General features: G+C 42.5%; 1 protein-coding gene across 1 annotated transcript in view; it reads right to left on the bottom strand.

Annotated features, from left to right (window-relative positions):
- Positions 1 to 27,636, bottom strand: part of FMN2 (formin 2) — a 265,037-nt gene that overhangs the window by 63,786 nt on the left and 173,615 nt on the right. The window contains exon 16 of the mRNA XM_074989102.1: positions 14,587 to 14,679. Coding sequence (XP_074845203.1) covers positions 14,587 to 14,679 — 93 coding nt within the window. The remainder of the gene's footprint in view (positions 1 to 14,586; positions 14,680 to 27,636) is intronic.

Genomic DNA, 27,636 nt, shown 5'->3' on the forward strand with positions numbered 1-27,636 from the left:
CACATTCTTTCCTAATCTCTGAAGAATGCAAATGCTCCCCCTTTGTCCCCTTCTCACACAGGGTTCCATTTGCAAGCCCTTTAGGGGCTGCCCGAGCAATGGAGACATGTCTGTAAGACTATATTAAGGGTAGAAGATCAAGGCAGAATAGCAAGACAAAATGAAAAAGGGAAATCACTTGAAGGAGCAAATATTTTCTTTTCCACACAATAATTCCCCTCTCCATCTGCTTTTGAGCATTCACTACTGGTATAACTTTTTGGATGCTGTTTACTCTATTGTTGTATGCTTAACATCCCTTAATATGGTCAGGGACAGCAATGGCATTGGAAAGCAAATGAAGTTGTGCTTATAGATGGAAAAGAACAGAAATAAATGGGTTCTGTGGAAGTATTTAAAGAAAGTGAATGCACCAATAATCGTCAGACCACAACAGTGGCAAACTTAGTGGCTTTGTGTGTGTGGGGGGGGGCCTGTACTGAATCCTGAATATGAATCATCCCTGGAAATTTCCTACAAAATAAACAGAAAAATAGGGCTTACCAGGTACTGTATGTCCAAATGTACTGGGATAAGCACTTACAAGGCCGATTATTTAAGGCAAATGGAGAAAACACTCCAAGCAGGCGTTGTGGTATTAAGAGGAGGTATAGTCCAACTTCATTCTCAAATTCATCTTAAACTTTTTGCTCAACCACAACTTTATGTTGCTGTCCTGCGTTCTGATTTTGATCCGATGATCACAGACTATTTTCGCTGTCTGAACTAAAAACCTTTTAGCAGCTTAAGCTGTTTCTGCTGAACATGTTGCAAAGGACTGTGAACAAGCAGAGGCACAAAAATTGTCATCCCATGTGATCTCCTGCTCTCACTTAATGGAATATCGCATCTTCTCAGGTACCTGATTACATGAATGCACTATGTAATCTCAGACGGAAGGCAACAAGAACCATTTCTTCTTTTTTTTTTCTTTTTTTCATTTTATTTAAAAATGTTAACTACTATTTGTTTATAATTAGCTATGAATATTTTTCCCACTCACTTTCCTGTGGAATGAGGGTTTTTTTTGTTTTTGTTTGTGTTTCAAATAGATACAATTCCATTACAATGAATCACTATAATGCTGTAGTTTTCAATACTTCTGTTTACACTGAATTGAGAGCCAAGTAAATAATCATGTATAAATGCTTTTTATTCCATCTTCATGACAAAGCCACAGTGCAATAGAAGGATGATCCTACAGGACTACCAAGTCTGGATTTCTCATGACAACTAAATTCATAGCAAGTTTTTGGCAGAAGATTGATTAAAGACATTTAAGTATGAAATTTCATTTGAGCTTTTTCAATATTTCAGTCTTCAAATGAGTAAAAAAATCTTGACTTATTTCAAGATTAACAAATAGCTGTGATTATTTCCACTGTTAAACAATATTAGAATATCATTTATTTAAATATATTTTAGAATATATGGATGTAGAAAAAAGTATTTACATGGCACTGCTGTCGTCATCATCATCACTGCTACTCCCTGAATGGAAGTCTGGAAAAGTGTTATTTACCATGGTAGAAGATTGCACATAATCTCTCTTAAAATGGGGAAACTGATATAATGACAAAATGTAGGTCTGGGGCCCTGTGGCAGAGAAAGATGACTGGAGATCTTCAGCTGGTTGCAGCCTTCAGCTGCATCCACAGATGTTGAGGCCTCATATTCCTATTCTGCCAGATTCACCATAGCAGATTTGAGGGAACTGGGCCATACTTTGGCTGGGACATGCCCTCATCTCCATAAAGCTCCTGACAGCATAAATCTAAGGATCATTGGAATACACATGTTTCATCACAACAAGGTGATATTCCCTGAGAAGTGGCACTATTGTAGCCAGTGTTTTAAGATATTTATGTGCGAGGCATGCTAAACCTTCATCTGGCTTTACATGCTTCAGCTATCATTTCAGGGGAAATGCTTCCATAATAAAATGCAGTGTATAGACAGATGAACATTCATTTTCATCATCTGAGTCAGACACCACCAACAGAAGGTAAATTTCTCTTCTGGTGGCTCAGTTTCTGTAGTTACTGTATTGGAGTGTTGTTCCTGTCAGATTTTCTACAGCTTGATGCTCACCTTGTCCCTCTAAGATTTCAGAAGGCACTTCAGATTCTTAAACCTTTGACTGAACACTTTAGCTGTCTTTATAAATCTCACATTGGTACCTGTTTTGAGTTTTGTCAAATGTGCAGCGGAAGTGCTCTTAAAATTGAACGTGTGCTGGGTTGTCATCCAAGACTGCCATAACAAAATATATGGCAGAATGCAGATAAAATCATAGAATCATAAAACCATGGGGCTGGAAGGGACCTCAGGAGATCATCTAGTCCAGCACCCTGCTTCAAGTAGGATCAATGCCAACCAAGTCATCCCACTTTCGCTCCCGGTATTAGCTGCTGCTTCCGAAGGAAGTGGCCTTTGTAGAATAGGCCAATGTGAGTGAGCAGTAAGGTAGCTCAGAGCTCCAGTATAAGGAGGGATTAAAAACAGTTCATTGTCTTTGGGGTAAAGCTTAGAGGTGGAAACAACAGAGCTGATGATGTAGTTGGGATCTGCTATAGACCACCAGATCGGGGAGATGAGTTAGATGAGGAATTCTTCAGACAACTGAGAGAAGCTTCCAAATCACAGGCCCTGGTTTTCAAGGAAGACTTTAATCATCCAGATATTTGTTGGGAGACCAATACATCAGCACACAGACAATCCAGGTAGTTTTTGGAGAATGTTGGCGATAACTTCTTGGTACAAGTGCTGAAAGAACTGACCAGAGGTTGTGTACAACTTGACATGCTGCTCACAAACAGGGAAGAACTAGTAGGAGAAACAGGAGTGGGAGGAAACCTGGGCTGCAGCGACCATGAAATCACAGATTTCAGGATCCTGACAAAAGGAACAAAGATGAGCACTAATATAGAGACCCTTGATTTCAAAAAGCAGACTTTCTCTCCCAAAGAGAACTGATGGGTAGGATCCCTTGGGAGATGAAGATATAGGGGAAAAGAGTTCAAGAGAACTGGCAGTATTTTAAAGGAGTCTTAATGAAGGCACAGGAACAAACCATCCCACTGCATAGTAAGAAATGCAAATATGGTGGGCAACCAGCTTGGTTTAAGAGGGAAATCCTTGGTCAGCTTAAACTCAAAACAGATGTGAGTAAGAAATGGAAATGTGGAGAAGTGACTGAGGAGCATAAAATATCGCTGGAGAATGCCGGGCAGTAATTGGGAAAGTGAAAGCACAATTGGAACTGCAGCTGGCAAGGGATGTGAAGGGTAACAAGAAGGTTTTCTACACAGATGTTAACAATAAGAGGATTATCAGGGAAGATGTGGCCCCACGGTCACAGCTCCAAGGGCTATAATACGCTACCAACATGCTGCTGTTCTCTCCCTACAGCTATCCCATCCAAGGGCCAGGAGAGCCCCATGCTCTCTGTCATCCCAGAGAGCCCTGTGGCAGTGGTGGAGAATGCCCAGGCTTCCCCACACACAGCATCAGTTAGGCCTGCAGCTGGAAACACCCCTTGGTGGGCAGAGGATGAAATGGACAGCTGCCATCAGGCCAAGGTGGCTGAGTGGCACCTTTGCTTTGCCAAGGCCGACATGGCATGGCAGAGGGTGGCCTGTGACAGGGTCATGGACAACCTGAAGAACATAAGCAGCATCCTGCATGAACATGTGGCCAGCCTCCTTGCCTCCCCTTCTGCCCCCCGCTCTGAACCCCCTGCTGCTGAGCCCCTCCCACAGACATACCTCCCAGTGCTACCCACCCAATCCCAGGCCTGCTGAAGGACCCCAGAACCCAGGGAGAGACTGGATTCGGCTGGCTGACAGGGCTTGTGGCCTTTCACCTCAGCCCTGGAATGATCCCTCTCACCCCTCTCCAGGTTGAGGTCCCTCCCGTCTGCCCTAGGTACATTGTTCAGTCTCCTCCCCCTGTATATAGGTTTTTGTTCATTCAGTTAACAATTTCAGTAGTGGGTAGTAAATGTTTCATTTGACTAACTCCCCCATGTGCTGGGCTCTTCACGGAGGGATGGTGAGGGATGGATGTGTTGATGGAGTACTGGGGATGGTGAGGGGTGGATATGTGTGGGGGATAGTTGTGGGTGGGTGGTGAGGGGTAACTGGAACCTGTCAGTGAAGCTCTGTTGGAGGGCCCCCTGATGCACAGCCCATCCTGGCGTGCCTGATGAATGGGTGTAGCACCTGGCTGCTCTTATCTGGGGCGGAATTTGGCTGCCCACCCATGCACAAAGGCATCTCCCTTGCCCTCCATGACATTGTGGAGGGCAGAGCAGCTGCCCACCACCTGTGGCATGTTCAGCACCCCGACCTCCAGCCAAGAGAGGAGGCACTGCCACTATCCCTTAAGGCACCTGAAGGCCTGCTCAACCTTGTTGTGGGACTGGTTGAAGAGGATGTTGAATGCTTCCTGGGTGGGGTCAAGGTGGCCCATATAGGGCTGCATGAGCCACGGCTGCACATGGTGGGTGACATCTGCCACCATGCAGAGAGGCATGGTGACATCACAAGCCAGAATCTCCTGCTGGGGGATGAAGGTGCCAGCCTCCATGCGCCAACAAAGCCCAGAGTTCCAGAACACATGGGTGTTGTGTGTCTGGCCGGTCCAGCCTACATAGACATCTGTGAACTGTCCTCTAGACTCCACCAGGGCCTGGGGCACCACCTAATGGTAGCTCTTGCAATTCATGTACTGGCCAGCACTATATGCCAGGGTGCAGATGGGAATGTGCATCCCATCCAGGGCGCTGAAACAGTCTGGGAAGCTGAGTGCAGTGAATCCTGTGATGGTGGCATCTGGATCCCTCAGGCAGATGACCCTGTGCAGCAGCATAGCATTGATGGCTTGGACAACCTGCATGGGAAGGAGGATATGTGCTCTTGTGAGGATGTGGTGGGACGTTCCTGGCCCCCTGACCCCTCATGCTCCTCTGAGCCCCTCCCCATCCCCTGCCACTGAGGGTCTCCCTTGCCCTGGAACTCCCGGTCCCCTTCCTGTGGAGGGCGTGTAACCTGGGCACAGCTTACCTCCATGAGTACAGAGCCAATGGTGGCCTTGCCCATTCCAAACTGGTGTCCCACAGAGAGCCAGGAGTCCAGGATGGCCAGCTTCCATATGGTTATGGTGACCTACTTCTCGAGGGAGAGAATGGGCCACATGTAGGTGTCCTGGTGCCTGAGAGCAGGGGTGAGCCAGTGGCAGAGCTCATGAAAGGTCTGCCTGTTCTTGTGGTAGTTGCAGATTCATCGGGCATCATCCCACTCCCCCAGCACTAGGCGGTCCTACCAGTCAGTGCTGCTGTGGTGGATCCAGAGGCACTGGGGCAACGGGGGTGTGTGGTTGGGTCATGAGCAGGGGGACTCCATTGCTCCAGGGGCTGCTCAGCCACCTGAGTAGATAGGAAGCGGCTGCAATGACTGTGCATAGCAGTACCAGTACAGTCTCCAAGAGTAACGTGTCCTCAGTCAGAAACAGCAGCTGGGACTCCATGCTGCTACACACTGAGCTCTGCTTGGCTGGGGGCAGCTGGGCATCACTCAGCTCATTCAGTCTGTGGGTGTTGGTGAGGGGCCCATTAAGGAAGTGGCTGACTACACCACCAGAAGGGCTTGTCGACCATGTGACCCCATCCATTGCATTTCTGGCTCCCTTCTTTTGAAAGAGTGCCTGGAGCCATCTGGACGCTCCCTTTTGAAAGAAAGCAGTCGTCTTTTGAAAGGGTGGATCGATGCTTTGATCCAAGTTTTTGCGTGTGGTTGCTATCTTTTGAAAGCCAAGCTTTCAAATCCCCTCATTCGATTTTCAGCCTTTCAAAAGGGTAACCCCACTTCTGTCACCCCCCCATGCTGGGAATTTTCTTCCCATTTCTACAGAATATATCCTGGGAAGTGGCACCCTACCCTTGGATTATACATCATCATCTGCTTAGATACACAAGAAACAGTATGCTGCTCAAGAAAATTTGCCAGTTCTTATTTATTTCCAAATCAACTTCATAGTGTAGCCAGTATATTTTAACAAGGACGGCTCCCATAATAAAATGCATCTCCTGGAATAGAGTGACATTTAATAATCATATTAAAAGAAAAATTACACTTCAAGCTTAAAAAAGAGATGAAATTGCCATGGTCCATGAGATACACGACAGAATTTGATAGTTTTAAACTGAATAACAATTGGATAAGTATCTCAATTTCTAGTTTTAACTCCAAAGCAAGTGCCATTGTCATACTAGTACACTGAAAAATGGATGTTAATATTCTGAGCTCTTTTATGGATGTGAGACTAGGCTACTAAAAAGTTTTCAAACCACAAGCTACAGACACTCAAACAGATGCCTGAGGTACATCCGTCACTCAAAATGGCAAGACTTTGTCGCAAATGAGAAGCTTTGGAATAGAGCAGGACAAGAACCATTTGATGTTCAAATCAAGAGAAGAAAGTGGGGATGGCTAGGGCACATTCTCAGGAAATCATCAACCAGCATAGTCCATCAAGCTCTCAAATAGAACCCAGAAGGTATATGAAAAAGAGGAAGATATTGGACAAAGTGGATTTACTGCAATTGAAGGGCAACAACTGGGGTACTCCTGGAGCCAGCTAGAAGTTTTGTCCCAAGACAGGGTGAAGTACAACAAAAGCCTTTATCAAACATGGCAATTGGCAATTTTGAACACTCACAATTAAACTAAACCTGGATAAGTTTTAATGGGGACAGAAACAGGTACTGGTCTAACACCAAGATCAACTCTCTGTCTAGTTTCAAATTCCTGTTCCAAATCATGCAGGTGGCTAGAACGCTTCAAAGAAACCACCAAAATATAACTTTTGCAAAAGGAAACAACATGCTATTTTTTTTCATTTTATACAATATACTTTTTTCCCTAATTTCTTCCTTAGAAGTAGCTAATTTGCTTTTACTGAAATATTTTTGAAAAAAAAATAAGGCCTTTGGTGCACACAATTTCAGCACAAATGGTTCAAATGTAACAGAGCCATATGCAACATAAAACAAATGTCTCACAGGGTGGCTGAGTCTTTAGGTGGAGTTAGACATAACTCTTCCCCTTTGACCGTCAGCTGTCTCAGTAGATAAGTTTGAAGCAAGGGATTGGGTCATAGTTTGAAGATCACCTAATTCTCTAAGTCAGCAAGTAGCTCAGCTGAAGAGGGAGCTGTGAAGAGTGAAGACTTGTAGGATATGCTTGGGAGGGGAAAGAACCTAATGGATGACCTCAGGCAGATGGTCTGTTGAGTGAAATTCTGCAGGAAGCAGGTTAGGAAGGAGAGAGTTGCCTTTGACTCCTCTTTGGATAGTCTATTGATTATAATCCTCCAGGAAGTAGACAGGCTCTTGCAGAAGACTTCAGATTAAAGGGGATCAAGACAGTTCATTTGGAAGAAATGAAACTAAAGCCCTGCAGAAAAGGAACTGGAAGCCTGTGGTTGGAGGGGTTTCTTTGGTACCTGGGTTGCTCATTTACATATACAGCTTGCAAAGTAATTATAAAAAAAATTAGGAAATTGTAACAACATCTGTCTGTTTCAAATCCTCCGACAATGTAATAGCTGAAATGCATATGGATTGATTTTTCCCCTAAAAATTCTTTCCCATTTAAAAATAAGTCTGACATGATTCTGAGCCCTGATCTTTTGTGCATTTGCTAGATTTTTACAAGTTTACTTACTTTTGTTTCCCTTTTACATACAAAATTCAGCCAGAGAAGATACAATATTTGAATTAAAGGTGAAACTAATACTACTGTTCTCAACCTGTGGCTGCTCCTCTAAAGCTCTTATCTAACTCCAGAGATGTTTAACTACTGTGCCCAGCTCTCCACACTGGAAGATTGTTTCTCATTTTAAGCTTCTGCCTGGCAATGTTAGCAATAAGTATCAATGGAATGTGCTATAAATGTTACTTTGAACTTGTGAATCCCATTATAGAGAAGAGTTACCTGCTCTGAAAAGCATCACAAAAACATTCCAAGTAATTTAACCATGTGAAAAGTTACACATTTAACTGCAAGTTGAAAACTCCTCCTTGCTTTGGAGAAACTGAACTTTAAATACAAAAGAAGTTAAACTTTATTTTACTTTGCTCAGAAGACACATTTATATATAAACACCCAAATCCCCCAAAGGTGCCAAAAGTTGTCCCTGTGTTTTTCTAAATGATCTTGTGTGTTCAGACTAGCTGAAAAGACTCATCGATTATGCCTACATAAACAACAAAGGCCCTTAGAAAAATATCTAGATCAAAAGCCTGTCAAACACTGAGCAGGAAAGAGAAATCCTGCTTTAAACATGGCCTCTTTCAAGTCTGAATTCAATCCCACCAAGTAAAAACAAAGGATTTCATAATGGAAAGTATTTTAAAATTACTTTATTTTTGGAACTTTACCAAAGGATTCTTTTCTCCCATATGTTAAGCTCTATCTTCCATACAGTAATATTGTGGCACATTTTTGAGAAATACCCTTTGCAAGGTTTAAAGAAATGTAGACTAGTTTATTTAGAACACATCTATGCTCATCACACTACTTGTAATAATTTCCATTAGAACAGGCACCTTATATTTTATCTTTGCTGGTCTTCTGAGATTATGGTGTTTCTTCTTCCACCAGTGATCACAGAACTCCCACTAATGCCAAAAGGAGTAACATCTGCCCATTTTGATGGGAGACTACACTTCCAGGGACCAATTTTGTTAATATCTTCTTTTCTTGCTGCCCCAAAATGAACACAAGAGTAGCAAAGGGGATCACCTTGAGAAATGAAATGTCTGGTAAGTACATGATAATGAACATACTGAATGATATTACTTCTCCTCCACATTATCACTCTGTGGAGTTCACTGTTGCAGGCATACTACTATTACTATTACATAACCCCTGTACTCTGCGTTGAGCACAAGTCATTTACAAGTCTCCTCCACTTCATTTTGTCTGGGGACAAAACTTCTAGCTGACCCCAGGAGTACTCCAGTTGTTGTCCTTCAATCTCAGTAGACCTCCATGTTGTCTGAGGTCTCTCTCTTTTGTGTTTTACTTGCGGGTTCCATGTGAGAGCTTGACAGACTATGCTGGATGATGGTTTTCTGAGAGTGTGGCCTAGCCATGCCCACTTTCTTCTCTTGATTTTAATGTCAATTGGTTCTTGCCCTGCTCCGTTCCAAAGCTCCTCACTTGTCTTGCCATTTGATGTGAATGATGTACCTCAGGCATCTGTTTATGAATGACTGCAGCTTGTGATTTGAAGAATTTTTAGTATGCCATGTCTCACATCCATACAAGAGCACACTCTTCACATTTGTGCTGAAGATCTGCAGTTTCATCTTCACAGATATTATTTATGAATTGCACATGGGACGGAGAGTCTTGAATGCAGTTGTTGCTTTCCCTATTCTGGCATCAATATCCTTATCTGTTCCTCTATCTATGCCCATAATACTCCCCAAGTAGATGAATTACTTCATATCTTCCAGGTCATCCCCTCCCAGTGCAATGGTGGTGGTGTTGGACTAGTTGATGCTCATTGTCTTGGTCTTTTCCTTGTTAATGCTCAGTTTAGACATTGAGGCAGTTTTGTCCAGTGTTGTGACTTCTTTCATCCTTTCATGTTGGCATGAAAGGAGGGTGACATCATCAGCAAAAGCAATGTCCTCTAGCTGTTTGAAAAGTGTTCACTGAATACTTCGTTGATAGCCATCTGTTGTCCTGTTCATAATCCAGTTCATTTTGATCAAGAACAGAAAAGGTGACACTCAGAGTTCCTATTTGGCTGGTAAAGGATTTCTCACTTTGGAAGCCACCCTGTTCTTCCCTGAGCTGTTTATCAACTTCTGTATTTACTCCAACAGAAGCCCACTGAACACTTCTCCTGGAACAGACAGTAAGGCGATGCCCCTCCAGTTCCTGCGTTCCTTCAGGTTGCCTTTCTTTGGAAGCTTGAAAAGGTAGCCATGCTTCCAGTTTTGTGGGATGTCTTCAGCACCCCAAATTTCCTAATGTCCCAAATTTCATCATGTTGACTGATGTCTCACTATCTGCCTTGATTGCTTCTGGGGGGATGTTGTCTGTGTCAGGTGCTTTTCTGATTTCTTCTGCTGTAGGTCTGCTGCTGTTAATTTGCAGCAGTATATTTGCAGGTGGTAACTCAGGAGGTTCCATGTGGGCAGGGTGGTCCAACAGCTCTTCGAAGTGTTCCTTCCACCTACTTCACTGCTCACTTGCGTTTGTTAGCACATGCGCCTCTTTAACCTGTACTGGCTGATTCACTGTATGCCATGAACCAGCTACCTTCTGTGTGATGTTATAGAGCTCTTTCAGGCTTCACTGTGCTGCAGCTTGTTCAGGTTGTTGTGCAAGGTTTTCCACAGAGTTCTTCTTGTCCCTTTTTATGGCCTTTTTAACTTCTCTGTTGGCTTCTGAATACAGTCTCTGAGCTTCCACCTTGGCTACTCTTGTTTTGCTGTTGTTGACTGCTGCTTTTCTGTCCTTTCGTTTTTCACTTTTCTCAGACTTTCTGCTGTGATCCATTCTTAGTGACACCTTGTCCACTTTCCCAATGTTCTATTGCAGGTTTATTTCCAGGCTGTTTTGGTGTGTTCCCAAATTTATTCCACAGTAGCATCTTTCAGGATGCTTTGAGGTTTGCCAGAAGGGCATATCTGTTGGACAGCTCCACTTGGAAACCGAGTCTTGTCTCTAAATCCTTCTGCTGCTCCATGTTGAATCTCAATCCTAGCTTGGTCACTTTTGTTGTGTACCTCTTGACCTTGAACTTAAATTTTACTGTGACCAAATGGTGGTCTGAACCTACATCTGCTCCTCTTCTAGCACAGATGTCCTCATCAATCTTCTGAAAGAACCGCTAATACAGATGTGATAGATCTGGTTTTCTGACTGGTGTTCCGGTGAAACCCAAGTGACCTTATGGATCCTTTTGTGTTGAAAAACACTACCATCTATCACCAATCTGTTGAAGGAACAAAAGTCACTGAAGTGCTCTCCATTTTCATGCATGTCGCCTAGGTCTTCTTTTCTCACGGTCTATTCTCAGCCTGTATTTATGATTCCAATTTTCACATTGAAATTACTTATCAAATGAACATATCCTTCTTTGCTTTCTGTTTCCCCACACTTAGTGGTTTCTCATAGAAGTCTGTTGTACATTCTTCAGCTGCTTCATTGTTTAGTGCAAAATGTTTCACAATTAGTACCTTTCCCACTTTCGTGCAGAATCTGGCTGTGATGATGCATACTGCTGTGCACTCCATTAAAGCTGCAGATGCTTCTCTTGTTAACATAAAGCCCACACCATCTGTGTGTGGTGCACCCTCTTCTTCATGTCCTGAATAGATAAGAGTTTCACCTGTTGCCAGATGTAGATGCCCAGATTGTGTCCATCCTGTCTCACACAAGCCCAAAACTAGCAATCTGTGCTGTCTTCCCCATGTGATACAAGGTCTGAACACTCCACTTATCAAACTGGGTGGTTATACTGCGTGAGAGAAGAGCCATCTGTGGATCAGCTCCCTTTCAGCCTTCCCTGCCATGCTTCATACTCTGTCAGACTGGATTGTCAACTCCTCCCAAGCCTTGTGTAGTTGTAGGTTTCTTTGTAGATGTTTCTGTAACTTTTGCTTTTTTATGGATAGGGTTGCTAACCCTAAGCCAATCCCTTTTACCTCAGGGCAGAGGTGATGCAAATTTGTATGGTCTCTACCCTTTGACCTGCCCCATTTGGGTGACCATTCCAGGAGCTGTAGCTCCTGCTGGCATAGCTCTCTGGGTCACTGAGACACACAAACCACCTCACCACAACAAGGAATGGACTGTGAGGTAGTATTACAGGTATACACTCTGAAAAGCTGTGAGCAGATTAAAAGAGGGAGCCAGGCAATTTTTACAATCATTAATAATGTTTTCATTTTCCTTTCCTAAAGGGATAAAGAAACATCATTTGAGTTTCTTCTGATTTATAAGTGAAATAAACTTCATGTTCAATTTATTCCCGTTTTAAGAAAAAATCGTAAAATGGTTATTATACCTTAAGTTCTAGCTCCTAACACATCATCTGACTGAAAGAATCTCTACATTTTATTGACAAATTACCTTTAATTTGTTGTTCTGCCTTTTACATATATAAGCTTTTTTGCATATGCATTACAAGCTAGATGCCAAAACCAGCTAGCAGCTAAACGCTATCATTGTGGCATCAAGCATAAACCTATGTCTCTCTGATTCCAAAGTAGACATTACCAGCTGTTTCAGGACACAGCTAAAGACCTGTTTGGCAAGGACTGGGGATCTGGTGATTTGCATTTGATTGGTCAAGTGGTGATTTGGCTACAGCCATTAAGTTGAATAATCTAATAAGGTTTTTCAGTGGCATGCAACATCATAGCAGTTGATGAACACATATTAATCACCACTATAAGACTATCTATTTACATTTGACTATCCAATTAGGAAGCAAAGTCATTCCTTTTTATCCGACTAGCTTGTAGTAAATAAATAACTGGCTTTGAAATCTAATATGATCCATCAATGATAATTTTAATTCGTGAAGATTACCTAACACAGCTCTAGACATCAGCACTATTGACATCTAAAAGGGATTAGCAGTGGAAACTCTCACTTTTCACACATATTTTTGTCTTCTATTTTGTTGTATGGTTACGGTGTTGAATAGAATCAGGAATTTGAGGAGTATTGTTCTGTGTATTGGGTCACCAATCTGACCTAAGAATCTCTAGGCTTACCCTCCAGCCCTGACTACAGACATTAAGAAGTGAAAGAGTTCCATATCTGGAGGCAGGTCTTGGGACTTGCAGCAGTCTGACTGTGAGTAACATAAGAGAAGCACAATTCTAATCGCAAGGTTAGTAAAAATCTCACACAATCAAATGCCTACAGCAATGATCACATAACAGATTTGATCCCCCTGGTTAATTACATAAATGAAGCTTGACTATGCAAATGCCAATGGCTTGTGCAACATCATACTCATGCTCCCTGTGGAAGAACCCAGGAGCTGAATAAGCCTAACTCCACTGGAGGTGAGAAAGCATTATAGAAGAGAAAGCTTTAAAGAATTAAAGAAGTACTAGTACTAGTAAAAAGAAGGAAAATCCTCTCTGAGGAATAAAGATCTTTGCTTTGAGGAAGAGGAAGCTGTGTTAATGCTGTGAGCTGTGGGGTGCTAAAGGCCTTTTTGTGTCACTACAGCCATGCCTCCCAAAACCAGACCTTAAGATTTTAAGGGGATGCACATTTGATTGGAGGATTAAACTAACACACCCTTTTGAATACACAGGAGATATCACTTCTCGACCTCGGGGAACAAACCGCTAAAATGGGTACTGGTAGTTAAAACACTGAGAAGTACTACATGATGGCTCCAGTCTACTTTATGGTAAAACAGGACTATAATTCTGACAGGGCCATTGTATTTTTGGCCCCTTTAGACAAAATAATGTCAAATTCTATATCAGCACACTGATCTCTTTGGTCCCTTTGCAGTTATACTAGATGAGTTACAAGGGACAGAAATTTCTGTATACTCACACTTACCTAAATATACAAAAAAGTTAGCTTGTACATTGTTATCTTACAGCTTGTGATGCCCTGTAGGCCCCTTGATTAACTGCTAAAATAGAATAAAACAGTGAAAGATTGAAGAGAATAGATAGGACTGAATATAGGCTTACAAGCTATACACCAAACATATATACCCTTACAGGCTACAACAGAAAGCTGGAGTGGGGACAGGAACAGCCAAAAAAGTAGACTGCACTGGCCAGAGAAACAGCATGGCCAAGTCAAGGAGAGAACATTCCGATTCAGAACAGTGCCTCACTTGCAGTGCTGCTGCACACCCCTGCTCCTAAACTAATACAACTACTCCAGGCTCTTGACAATGGGGTGTGGCAATTGCACTGCACATCCCCTGTTATGGTACTTTCTTCTTGGTGTTCAGGGACAAGACCAGCATAGATATATTTGAATTTAGGCCTCCCACAACATTCTCCACAAGTCTGTGCAAAGGAATTACTTTGGATTTGACTTCTGTGTTTGCTTAAAAAAATTAGTCATAAGTTTTGCAATCTGAAGGACTGAAACATGACCTCTGCTCTGCATACACCGCCCTTTCGACGCATATACAACAGTCACAGCTTTAGAGATGAGCCCAGCTTAAAAAAAAAAAATCAAGAAACAAAAATTGAGAAACTGCTTTTTACTAGCATTGGAAACTCATGCTGAGTTCACATGCATGAGCCAATAGCATCTGTCTTTGCTGCCACTCAAGAGACTGACTCACTGACAGTACCAAGGAGTCCTCCTATAGACCTTTTCATACTGTGTGGCATCTTATTACACAATTCCACATCTTTTTTAGGATGCCAGAATAAACGCTCTCTTTACTCTCAATGTATAAACATTGTTCTTATAACTTGCCTTCAATCTTCCTGAAAAGGTTAAATGATGTTTCATTACCTACCTTGATTAATGAATTGTTCCATGTTGTCTTTGAAAGGCTGGATGTGTTCTTCTAGTGATACCTGATAAACTTTCCCCGCTTCTGTCTCGCATGCTGAAATCAAAATAACAGATTCCTTTAGGGTGACACATCACTGCAGTAAAAATATATCAGCTTACATTACCTCATAGCCAACAAAATTTGCGGGGCTATTGTCCTTGCAAACATACTATTTCAAATGCAAACAGTAAAACAAATAAACTGTGCTAGCTTTAATGTGAAACCCTGAGTGCTCTGTATTCTGAATTGTGTGTGATCCTATGAGATTTTTATCATGAAATTATTGTGTTGTAGAAAGTCTTTGGGTATGTGGATCCACCCTAAATTAGCAGTGTTGCATAATATCTCTAGCAAGCCAAGGAAAATGGTAATTGTATTCAAACTTAAACTCCTTGAAACAATTGGTTCGCATTAGCTGGGAGAAGACACTTCTTCCTAGGCCAGGCCTACACTGGTAGATTAAGTCAAATTTAAGGCTCTTAGGTTGATTTTATAAACCATCAGTCTACACCACAGTGCTCAATAGGTCAATTTTAAAGGGCTCTAATGTCAACTTTTGTAATGCTGAATTCACTGGAAGTAACTCCTAAAAGTCAATTTTACAATGTCTACTTATACAAGAACAGACAGCAGTGTTATTAAAATAGATTTTATTAGCCTCTGAAACTATCCCACAATGACCCTTGGCATGTCCTTTCTGGTCATCCTTTCACCTTTGCTGCTGTCCAGGTGAGCAGGAAGTAGGTGACTGGAAGCATTGGTCATCAGCCTGGGAATTCTGAACCCATTTCCCTTCTTCTCTGAGCAGTGTGGCAAGCAGATGTCAGAAGTACCCCTTTGCAGCATACCGAGCCATGATTTCCCAAGAAGAGTTTGCAAAAGAGCCCAAGCATGGAGCCATCAGGAGATCCTGGAGCTCATTGCAGTGTGGGGGGAAGAAGTTATCTTCCTTCAGCTCAAAGTCAGCAAAAGATATGCCAATATTTATGTGAAGATATCACAAGGCATGATTTCGAAAGGGTATATCAGGGATGCTCAGCAGTGCTGCATTAAAATCAAGGAGCTGAGGCAAAGCTGTAAGAATGCAAAGAAGCTTATGGTTGGTCTGGGGCATCTCCCCAGCAATGCCAATATTGTGATGAGCTTCATGATATTCTGGGGACAGACACAACCTCGTCCCCTATGAGATCCATGTGTTGGTTGGCAGGATGATGAAGCGGAATCTGATTTGCTGGATGAAGAAGAGGTGGGCGACAGTGGGGTCCAGTGGACTGCAGAACCAGGTCCTGCAAGCCAGGGCATGATTCCCATATTGGTAAGAGAGAGAGAGAGAGAGAGAGAGAGAGAGAGAGAGAGAGTGTATTTTTTTTTCCTACTGATAATACTTTTCCTTTCTTCACGTGGGAAAAAATAGATGTTTGCTTAGCATGGGAGGAGAATGAGGAAAATGCAACATGGGAAGATGCTAATGACCAGGGAGCATACCCAGAATGCTATGGGGATGAGGGAACTGTGGGACAGGTTCCCACAATGCACTACTGTAACAGTCGATGTTTGCCAATTTGAGTATGGCAATGGTAAGTTGACTCTGTGAGGAGCATGTGGGGAGGTGAGGATAGTCAAAATCGAATTTCTAAATTCCAGAGTTACAAAATCAATATAAATAAATTTGATTTTATCTGATAGTGTAGATGCAGCCCTAGTGTTAGAAAATCAACTTTAATAAATTTCAGTTTATTCCCAAGTGTAGATATACTAAAGTATACAGGAAGGGAGTTTGCAAGCAAAGGAAACTTAACAAAAAAGCAGAACAAAAGATGACCTCAAGCACGAACATACAAAGGAATTCACATGGCAGGGGGAATTGGGCAGGAGAAAGACATTTTCAGTTGATGAATATGAGGGAGGCTTCTCCAGGAGCACGTTAGACAAGGGGCAGAGGACCCTACCATCATGCAACACAGATGATTAACCCAAGCACTGCCAAGGGATGGGTGAACTAATGAGCGACTAGGCTTTTGTAGGGTTTTGTGTGATCTGTACTCTCATCAGATCTGCCCCACAAAAGCCCATCACCTAATAAATTACTTTGTTCATCTTTAAAGTGCTACATGCCTGCTGTTCTATTTTGTTAGGCTACAGACTAACACAGCTACCTCTCTGTTACTGTTCAGCATGCAAGGCACCACATTTAGCAGTTTGGAAAGGAGATGCATCAACTATATGAAAATCTCACACAGGTCCAGACAGACAACCTTTCTCTCTAAGTACAAAAAGACGGATATTGTACCCAAGGGACTGAAAGTGAAAAACCCATTACAATCAATATACCACACTGATTATAGTGAGAGACTATGCCATACACTCTAAGAAACTGAAGAACCACCAGATCAGTATCTTGCACAACAAGCAGGAGAGGATCAAGAATGACCTCTCTAACCTTGAAACTCTCATCAATAAACAAATGTCCACACAAGACCTCACATTGTGGGACTTTAACAATACTAGAAAAGAAATTTACAATACTTCTAACTCCCTCCAAAAAAGAAAGTACTATATCTAAACTACTTCATGCCTCAGGATATTACAACTGTGACAACCTCAGCTCACCAGATAATGTTGTTAACCTTTCCAGCTACAGACTCAGCCCAGCAGAACAGTCTGTCTTGTCTGAGGGACTTTTTTTTCAGCCCCACCTCCTCCACAAACTTGATACAACTTGGTGGTGACCTCAAAGCCTTCTTTCACTGTCTCCATCTAAGGGAATACTTCCAACACACCCATGAATAATAAAGCTGACTCACTAGATCCTCTCTACCAACAACAAAGGAAAAAGACTATGTGGACCACCCCCTCTACCCGTCTTTCATTGCGACAGTCTGGATTTCTGCGTTCAATGTTTCCACAACCATTCAGAGGCTGACATTGTGTGCAACTACCACCAAGTGACACACAATCTCAGCCGTGCTGAACACTATGCTGTCTAGAGTCTCAAAAATAACTCTGACATTATAATCAAGATGGTTGACAAAGGGGGTGCTGTAGCCATCATAAATAAGTTGAACTACGAACGTGAGGCAGCTAGACAACTCTCCAACACTACATTTTACAGACCTCTCTCCTCTCATCCCACCTTAGAACTTCAAAACAAAAAACACAAAGCCCACTACTTAAGGAATTCCCTGCCTCTACTTGGGACCAAATTCACAGACAGAGCTTCTGAGCCCTGACCAGGACCATTCTATTTGCTTCCCAAAATGAATAGGAAAGGAAACCCCAGATGCCCCATCATTTTGGATATTGGCACCTTTACTACTGGACCATACAACTATGTGGAGTCCCTCCTCAAACCCTATGCCACCAGCACTCATAGCTAACTCCAAGATACCACTGACTTCCTAAGGAAATTACAAAACATCGGAAACCTTCCTGACAACACTATCCTTGCCACCCTGGACATAGAGGGTCTTTAACCAATATTCCATATGAAGGTGGACTACGAGCAATTAGGAACACTATCCCTGATGTTACCATGGCAAATCTGGTGGCTGACCTACGTAACTTTGTTGTCACCCACAGTTATTTCCAATCTGGGGACAACTTATACCTCCAGATCGGGGGTACTGTTAGAGGCACCCACATATCCCCAAAGTATGCTAACATTTTTATGGCTGACTTAGAACAATGTTTCCTCAGCTCTCATCTCCTATTATCCCTCCTTTACTTACACTACCATGATGACATCTTTATCATTTGGACCCATGGTAAAGAGACTCTGGAAGAATTGCACAGAGATTTTTAACAACCTGCACCCCACAATCAATTTCAGCCTGGACCATTCCACATAAGAGATCCATTTCCTGGACACCACATTACAAATCACTGATGGCCACAACAATACCACTCTCCACCAGAAATCCACTAACCACTACACTTACCTAAATGCCTCCAGCTCCCATATAGCATGCACCACATGATCCATTGCTTATAGTCAAGCCCTTACATATAATCATATCTTCCCTAATCTCACTCACAGAGATGAACAACTTCAAGCATCCCTAAAACTAAACTTCTCCCAATGAGTAATTAGAAAAAAAAAATAAAAAGAGATTGATAGGGTGAGGCGAATACCCAGAAATCAACTCCTTCAAGATAGGCCCAAGAAGGTCAATAACTGAACACCACTTGTCATTACCTTTAGCCCCTCAACTCAAACCCCTGCAGCACATTATCAACAACCTATAATCTACACTGGAACATGATGCTACACTCCAAGAGGCTCTGGGTGAGAGGTCTGTTCTCTCCTACAGACAACCACCTAATGTCAGGAAAGTTCTCACTAGCAACCACAGGCTATACCACAGTAATACTAATCTTGGAACCTTTCCTTCCAACAAATCCCATTGCCAATGTTGTCCACATATTTATTCCGGAGACATCATCACTGGACCTAACCATGTGAGTTACAGGATCGGTGCCCATATTCCTGTACCCCAGTTCTTGTTATATATGCCATCATGTACCAGCAATGCCCCTCTGCTATGTATATTGGACAAACCAGACTATCAGCTTGCCAAAGAATGAATGGAGACAAAGCATACATTAGGAATCTGAATACATATAACCTGTCAGTGAGCATTTCAATGGAGCGGGCCATTCTGTTAAAGACCTGAGAATATGCATCCTACAACAAAAAGACTTTAACACCAGATTACAAAGTGAAACGTGAGCTGCAGTTATGCTCAAATTTGATACTTTGACACTTGGCCTTAATAGAGATAGCAATTACTTTACACATTACAAAGACTGCTTCCCCATCTTTGATATTTGTAGTGATCTCAGGCAGGACATTTAGTTAGTGATTTTCTCTCCCCTCCTTCCCCCTCCCTTTGTATCCCTCCCCTTTCTGTCCTATGAATCTGATTTGTCAGTTTTTATTTTAATTTTGTTTAGATCTCTGTGTTATATCGTCATCAAGACAATTCAAACTTTCAGCAATATTTCCAGTACAGCGCTATCTCCAGATCTGAAGAAGTGGGTCTGCCCCATGAAACATCATCACCTAACAAATTATTTTGTTAGTCTTTAAAGTGCTACATTACTGCTTTTTTGTTTTGTTAAAGTGTATGTGTGTTTGTGCTTCAGTTATTACACGGTCCTGAGAGAATTCACCAGACCCAAAAGCTTCACACCTCTTGGGTGGAGTTCTGGGATGTGGACAATTCAAGTACTGGAGAATCTGAAGTCAGTGCTTCAGCCAGGAGGTCTAAGAGGCTGAAGAACGGGTTCCAGCACTTGTAGGAAAGTACCAGTTCAAAAATTCTGTGCTCTGCGAGCGTACACAGAGGCCTGAATTCTTTCCCAGCAGTCATTGTGCGGGGCCAGGAAAGGATGCTCACTAGGACAAATGGGTTCAAACAAACCTGCCAAGATTTAAAATGGCATGAACTGTAGGAAGAAAAGATGGGCAAGGGAATATATTTTATTTGATCAACTGCTATTGATGAGAGAGAAAGAAGTTTTTGAGCTCCACAAAGATCTTCTTTAGCTCTGTATATATCTCATCAAGAGAGGTTGGGCCAATAAAATGTCTTATTTCACCCATCTTCTCTCTCACTGATACGATAAAACAACATTGCAATAAACTATCAGAAATCAGCTCTTGGGTAATGACATTTCTTTCAGACCACTTATGGCCCTGAGTCCCATCAAAGCGAGAGAAAATCTGAAGTGGTCAAAAACTGTTTTATCATTAATGCAAAAATATTGCTTTTGCCTGAATTAAAACTGCATAAAAAACAGACAGAAACATATGTTACAAAATATTATTACAATTTATCCTAAATAGTACCTTTCAATTAAACAGGATTGTTTGTATAACCCTATCTATCACAGAGCAGATGTGCTACTGTTTCTAAAGGTGCTTTTGTGGTAAAGAGATTTAGTACCATACTGCTGTTATCTGATATAAAGTGCACATTTAATGTGTCATCACTCTAAATCCTTAAGCTGCATCTACATGGCACCTCCCTTTTGGAAAGGGCATGCAAATGCAGCCAAATTAAATTCAAATGAGGTTCTAATCTGAATATTACATCTCATGTGCATAATGGTAGCCACCCTTTGTTCTGGAAGTACCGTTTTCAGAAAAAAATAGCCATGTAGATGTGGCTCCTTTGGAAAACTCTGTTTTTGAAAGATCCCTTCTTCCTATTTTTTTTTCCAGGAAGAAGGGATCTTTCAAAAATGAAGTTTGTTTTCAAAGGAGCCCTGTCTACATGACTGTTTTCCACCCCTCAAAAACAGAACTTCTGGAAATATGATCCCATGAGAGTATGCAAATGATGCAAAAGATTTGTAAACCTGGGCTTCATTTGCATTTTCAATCAGCGACATATATATGCCCCTTCCAAAAGGGAAGGGCCATGTAGACACACAGTTCTAGAGAATAGCAATCTGTTTTATAGATCCAAAAGCTCATATGTCAGAAACAATAATTGGAATCCCAAACCACACTGCTGTCATACACTGTGGAAAAGAAAATGACTTAAGGAAAAATCCCCGGAGATCTAGATAATGTAACTCAAACTTAACATGCCTCTAAGTAGTAGTCACACCCCAAATAACAATGGAATCCAGCTACTCAACAACAAATTAAGATGTACCAAAGTTTTTTTTTCTTTTCTAAAATAATTGAACACAAAAGCCTGAAAATACATGTTGTGGGCATATTTAATCACTGTTTTCCACAAGTGTGGAACTATCAAGAACATAACTGTAAAATACTAATGATCAAAAGTACACAAAGAAATTGAAATCAAATCAAATGCTTCTGTTGCAAAGCATGCAAATGCCATGAAGTTAATGGGACAGTGACAGTTGTAAATATTCTGATTCCTTTATTAGTTTTAATGTATAATTCAGGATATAAGAAAAATGTGAAAAGACTTAGTAAAACATCAGTAATACTATTCAATTTAAAAACTAGTTAAACAGGCCTTCCTTGCTTACGAAGCAACTTATTCGTGAACAAGTGCTACTTATCTATGCTATGTTACATAAAATAATGGAATTACTATTGCATATGATGTGTTCTTAAAGTTTGGAAAATCAGTTTATTTATTTACTGAATAAGTTTTATATTAGGTCAATTCCATGGCTAATGAAACTGGGGGAATACAGCATTCTCTTCCCTTATTCCGCTTTCTTCTGCCTCTTTCAGGTAAGAATGTAAACTTTGCACCTCAGGAGTCAAAAACAGTTGCACTCGCAATGAAATCTTTTCAGAAAGTCTCATACATTTAATAGGACATATCTGTTCACCTCCAAAGATTTTAAACTGATTCACAGAGTTATGTATGCAACCAGCTCTGGAGTGGAATACAGCAGCTGTTCAACAATGGGCTGTTTGGTTGTTTGAATTTCAGTTACGGAATGATCTCATTTACTTGTGGGTGAGTTTGATTGCTAGGCTGATTGTCTGAATTTGAATTTCAGTTTGCTAAACTGACTGTGTGAACTTGAATTTCTGAATCTGAATTTCAGTTTGCTAGGCTGATTGTCTGCTTAAATTTGAATTGAATTTCAGTTACTGATTGAGCTCAGTTACTGTGACAGTCAGTGGGTGTGTGAATGAGTCCCTCTCCCTGTGACTTACCACAGGTAGGAGGGACCAAAGGAGAGAAGGATTCAAAAGCCAGAGACTAGCAACAAGCAGGGAGCTGCAAACTGGGGCTGGGGGGCTGCTAACAGGAGAGTTTGTCTGGTAGATCGCCTTGCGGGGAGCCCCATATTATTATTTGGTCTATTTTTTATATAGTTTTGTTTCTCTTTTGCCCTTCAAGGCAGCAGTAATATCATCTGAGGGAATTCTCTAAAGAAATGGCAAAATAGATAGTGACAAGTCTACTGACAAGTCAACTGTTGTGACCTGCACAGCATGTGCTATGTTTGTCTTCTTCCCAGAAGATAGAAGGGATTGTGTATGTACCAAGTGCAAGCTGGTCACCAGCTTGGAAGTAAAGGTTAGGGGACTTGAGGTGCAAATATCAACCTTCCAGTCCATCAGAGAAGGTGAAGACTTCCTTGACAGAAGGCAGCATTAAGTACTGTAGGCTCAGCAGGTTGAGCAACTAGTGAGGGCAGTACAAATCAAGGAAGAAAACTGGAAGCATGTAACCTCCAGGAAAAGAAAGCCAATACAGGCACAGAAAATTCCTTTAATCCAGCACCTCTGGGACTGGACAGGTGCCGGATTACCAAATTTTCTGGACTACTGGATGGCACCACCCCTGAGCTCCTGCAGCTTCATCACCCTGCTCCCAGCTGAAGCCCACCACCCCAGTACCTCCCAGCTTCTTCACCACTTCCATGTTCTTCCTGCTCCATAGGGTGACCAACCATTCCATATTGGGCAGGATGGTCCCACATTTAGGGCACCAAAAAGGCATCCCTATTTATTTTAGAAAAGGGATAGTTTTCCCACATTCAGGCCGTCAGAGGTTGGGGGTGGGAATGTCTGTAGGTGCTGCTTCCCTGGGGCTTGGGGCCAGGAGCACCCACAGCTGACACTTTCCTGGAGCTCAGGGCTGGGAACGCCCACTGCCACCACCCCCTGCCCCCCCTGCAGCACTAACCCACCCCAGGCTTAAGACCCCGGCCCCCTCCCATGGCTCCACCAACCACCCAAGTCCCCAACTTATGCAAACTTCAAGGCATGCATATCTTGGGGGACTTTTGTATGCCAGACCATCAAATGTTGCCAGATTATCTTGATAAATCGGACTATTTTTGCAATATGCCAGACCATCAGGATTTCCAAACCATCAGTGGCCAGATTAAAGGAATTTTACTGTACCTCCAATTCTGATGGAGGTAAGCAACTACTTTCAGGCTCTCTGCATGGGTGATATGGTAGATAATGCTGTCATAGAGACTTTTCAGGGAAGGGATCAGAAGAATACCTCACTGACTGTAAGGCATGGGATGCATAGTCCTAGAGGTGGGAGTTCTAGGACAACCACCTCCAAGAACAGATGACAGGTGGTGGTGGTTGGGGGACTCCCTCCTGGAATCTTGGTAAGTTTGCTGCTTACCAGGAGCTAGAATCTAGGATGCGACAGAGAGACGTACAGAAATCATCAAACATGAGAATTATTACCCCCTTCTTACTTCTCCATGTAGGAACTAATGACAAAGCGAAGAACAAACTTGAGAGATTACTGTGGAGTATATAACTCTGGGAAGGAAGATCAAGGAATACTGAGTGCAAGTAGTGCTCTCATCCATCCTCCCTGTTGAAGGAAGAGGTCCAGGTAGAGATTGTCCAATCATGGAAGTAAATGTGCGCTTGCACAGGTGCTGTTGGAGAGAGGGATTTGGTTTCATGAACCATGGGATTCTGTTCCGGGACCAAGGATTGTTAGGAAGCAACGGGATGCACCTAATGAAGAAAGGAAAGAGCATCTTTGCAGGCAGGCTTGCAAACCTAATGAGATCTTTAAAATACATGCATTGGGGGATGGCGACACAAGCCCTGAGGTAAGTGAAGAAGGAACAACAAAGCAGGGCTCCTGGTTCAAAAGGGGAAAGTAGGCCAATCTGCTAATTATTTAAGGTATTTAGACACAAATACAAGCCGCCTGGGGAAACAAACAGGAAGAATTAGAGGTGCAGTCAAAGTAGTATGAGAAGATTAGAATAATAGAGACTTGGTGGGATGACTCACATAACTGGAGCACTGTCATGGATGGGTATAAACTGTTCAGGAAGGACAGGCAGAGGAGGAGTTGTGATGTATGTGAGAAAGCAGTATGATTGCACAGAGCTCCAGTATATGGAGGAAGAAAAGCCGGTTGGGAGTCTTTGGGTTAAGCTTAGAGGTGGTAGCAACAGAAGTGATGTTGTGGTTTGTGTCTTCTATAGACCACCAGATCAGGTAGATGAGCATTTCTTCAGACAGCTAAGAGAAGCGTCCAAATCACAGGCCCTGGTTCTCATGAGAGATTTTAATCATCCAGACATTTGTTGGGAAACCAATACAGCAGCACACAGACAATCCAGGAAGTTTTTGGAGAATGCTGGGGATAACTTCCAGGTACAAGTGTTGGTGGAACCAACCAGGGCCATGCACAGCTTCACCTTCTGCTCACAGAGGGAAGAACTAGTGGGTGAAATAGAAATGGGTGACAATTTGGGCTGCAGTGACTATGAGATGGTAGATTTCAGGATTCTGACAAAAGGAAAAAAGGTGAGCAGTAAAATATAGAACCTTGATTTCAGAAGTGCAGACTTCAACTCCCTGAGAGAACTGATGGACAGGATTTCCTGGGAAGCTAACATGAAGGGGAAAGGAATTCAGAACAACTGGCAGTATTTTAAAGAATTCTTATTGAAGGCACAGGAACAAACCATCCTGATGCACAGTAAGAAAAGCAAATATGGTAGGCAACCGACTTGGCTTACAAGTGAAATCCTTGGTGAGCTTAAACTCAAAAAGGATGCATACAAGAAGTGGAAACTTGGACAGATGACTAAGACAGACATATATTTGGCTGGAGAATCCTAGGGAGTAATCAGGAAAGTGAAAGCAACATTGGAAGTGCAGCTAGCAAGGAATGTGAATGGCAACAATGTTTCTACAGGCAAGTTAACAATAAGAGGGCTTTCAGGGAAGGTGTGGGGCTGTTACCAGTGGAGGGTGGCAACCAGGTGACAGATGATGTGGGAAAGGATGAAATACTCAATGACTTTTTGTGCCTCAGTCTTCACGGACAAGGTCAGCTCCCAAAGTATGGCACAAGACAATGTAGTATGGGAAGGACATGGGCAGCCCTTGGTGGGGAAAGAACAGATGAAGAGCTGTTTAGAAAAACTAGATGCACACTGATCCATGGGCCTGGATATAATGCATTCATTGGTACTGATGGAATTGGTAGATGTCATTGTCTTTGGATATGTTCTTTGAAAACTCATGCAGATCAGGAGAGGTCCCGGATGATTGGAAAAAGGCAATGTAGTGCCCATCTTGAAAAAAGGAAAGAAGGACAATCTGGGGAATGATAGATTAGTCAGCCTTACCTCAGTCTCCAAAAAATCAAGGAGGGGATCCCCAAGGAATACATTTTGAAGCTCTTGGAAGGAGGAGAAAGTAATCAAGAGTAGTCAACGTGGATTCACCGACAGCAAGTCATGCCTGACCAATCTGATTAGCTTCTATGATGAGGTAACTAGCTCTGGGGACATGGAGAACCCAATGGATGCGATATACCCTGACTTTAGCAAAGCTTTTGATACAGTCTCCCATAACGCTCTTGCCCATAATGTAAGGAAGTATGGATTGGACACAGACTGTAAGATTGATAGAAAGTTGGCTAGATGATCAGCCCAGTGGGTAGTGATCAATGGCTCAATGTGTTGTGGGCAGTCAGTTTTAAGTGGGGTGCCTCAAAAATCAATTCTAAGGCCAGTATTGTTCAACATCTTAATTAATGACCTGGATAATGTGATGTATTGCACCCTTAGCAAATTTGCAGATGACATCAAGCTAGGGGGGGAAGCAGATATGTTGTAGGGTAGGGATAGGGTCCTGAGTGACCTAGACAAATTGGAGGATTGAGCCAGAAGAAATCTGATTCAGTTTAACAAGGGATATTTCAAAGTCCTGCACTTGGGATGGAAGAATCTTAAGCATTGTTACAGGCTGGGTGCCAGCTGGCTAAGTAGCAGTGCAGCAGAAAAGGACCTGGGGATTGTGGTGGATGTGAGTCAACAGTGTGCCCTGGTAGCCAAGACGACTAAAAGCAAATTGGGGAGCATTAGGAGAAGCATTTCTAGCCCATCTGGGGAAGTTATTATTCCCCTCTATTCAGCACTGCTGAGGCCTGAACTGGGCCTACATGTTCCCCCCTCCTTTCAGAGGGGGCATGTTAACGAAGCACTTCAGAAGATACTAATGAGGTGCTGACATGAAGATGAAATACCTCATTAGCTAATGGTGGGCACACAAGTTTTGAAAGTGCTGCTTTTGGAACACGCACCTCCTGTGTAGATGGGTCCTTTTGAAAGGACACCCCTGACTTTGAAAGCCCCTTCTTCTTAAGGCAAAATAGGAAGAAGGAACTTTCTAAAAGAGGGGTGTCCTTTCGAAAGGCCCCATCTACACGGAAGGCAGGCACTCCAAAAGCGGCACTTTCAAATCGTATGTGGCTGCTATTATCCTAATAAGGGGCTTCATATTCATATGAATATGGAGCCCCTCATTAGCATCTTCTGAACTGCCTCATTAACATGCCCCCACATGTAGACCCAGCTCTGGAGTATTGTGTCCAGTTCTGGGCCCCTTAGTATAGAAAGGATGTGGATACACTGGAGAGGGTCCAGCGAAGGGCAACAAAAATGATTAGGGCTGGAGTACATGACCTATGATGAGAGGCTGAGGGACTTGAGGTTATTTAGTTTGCAGAAGAGATAAGTGAGGGGTGATTTGATAGCAGACATCAGCTTCCTGGAGGGGGGCTCGAAAGGGGCTGTTCTCACTAGTGATGGCTGGCAAAACAATGATCAATGGTCTGAAGTTAAAGCAGGAGAGGTGTAAGTTGGATATTAGGAAAAAAAAAACAAAAAACAAAAACAACTATTTCACCAGGGTGGTGGTGAAGCACTGGAATGCTTTACCTAGAGAGGTGGTGGAATCTCCATCCTTAGAGGTTTTTAAGTCCCAGCTTGACAAAGTTCTGGCTGGGATGATTTAGTTAAGGTTGATCCTGCTTTAGGCAGGGGCCAAGATTAGATGACCTCCTAAGGTCCCTGCCAGCCCTAGGATTCTATGATTCTAACACTGCCTAAACCTACATAAGACTTAAGGACAAGAGGTGATGATGAATACCTTACTAATTTAAATGCAAGAAAACCAAGAGGGACCTTTTAGGCAGAGAAACTTAAAACTTCAAAACACAATGGGCTTGTCTACACTACCACCTTCCTTCGAGGGAAGGATGGTAATTTGGTAAT

This window comes from Carettochelys insculpta, chromosome 3 (genome assembly GCF_033958435.1).
Source record: "Carettochelys insculpta isolate YL-2023 chromosome 3, ASM3395843v1, whole genome shotgun sequence".
NCBI lineage: Eukaryota > Metazoa > Chordata > Testudines > Carettochelyidae > Carettochelys > Carettochelys insculpta.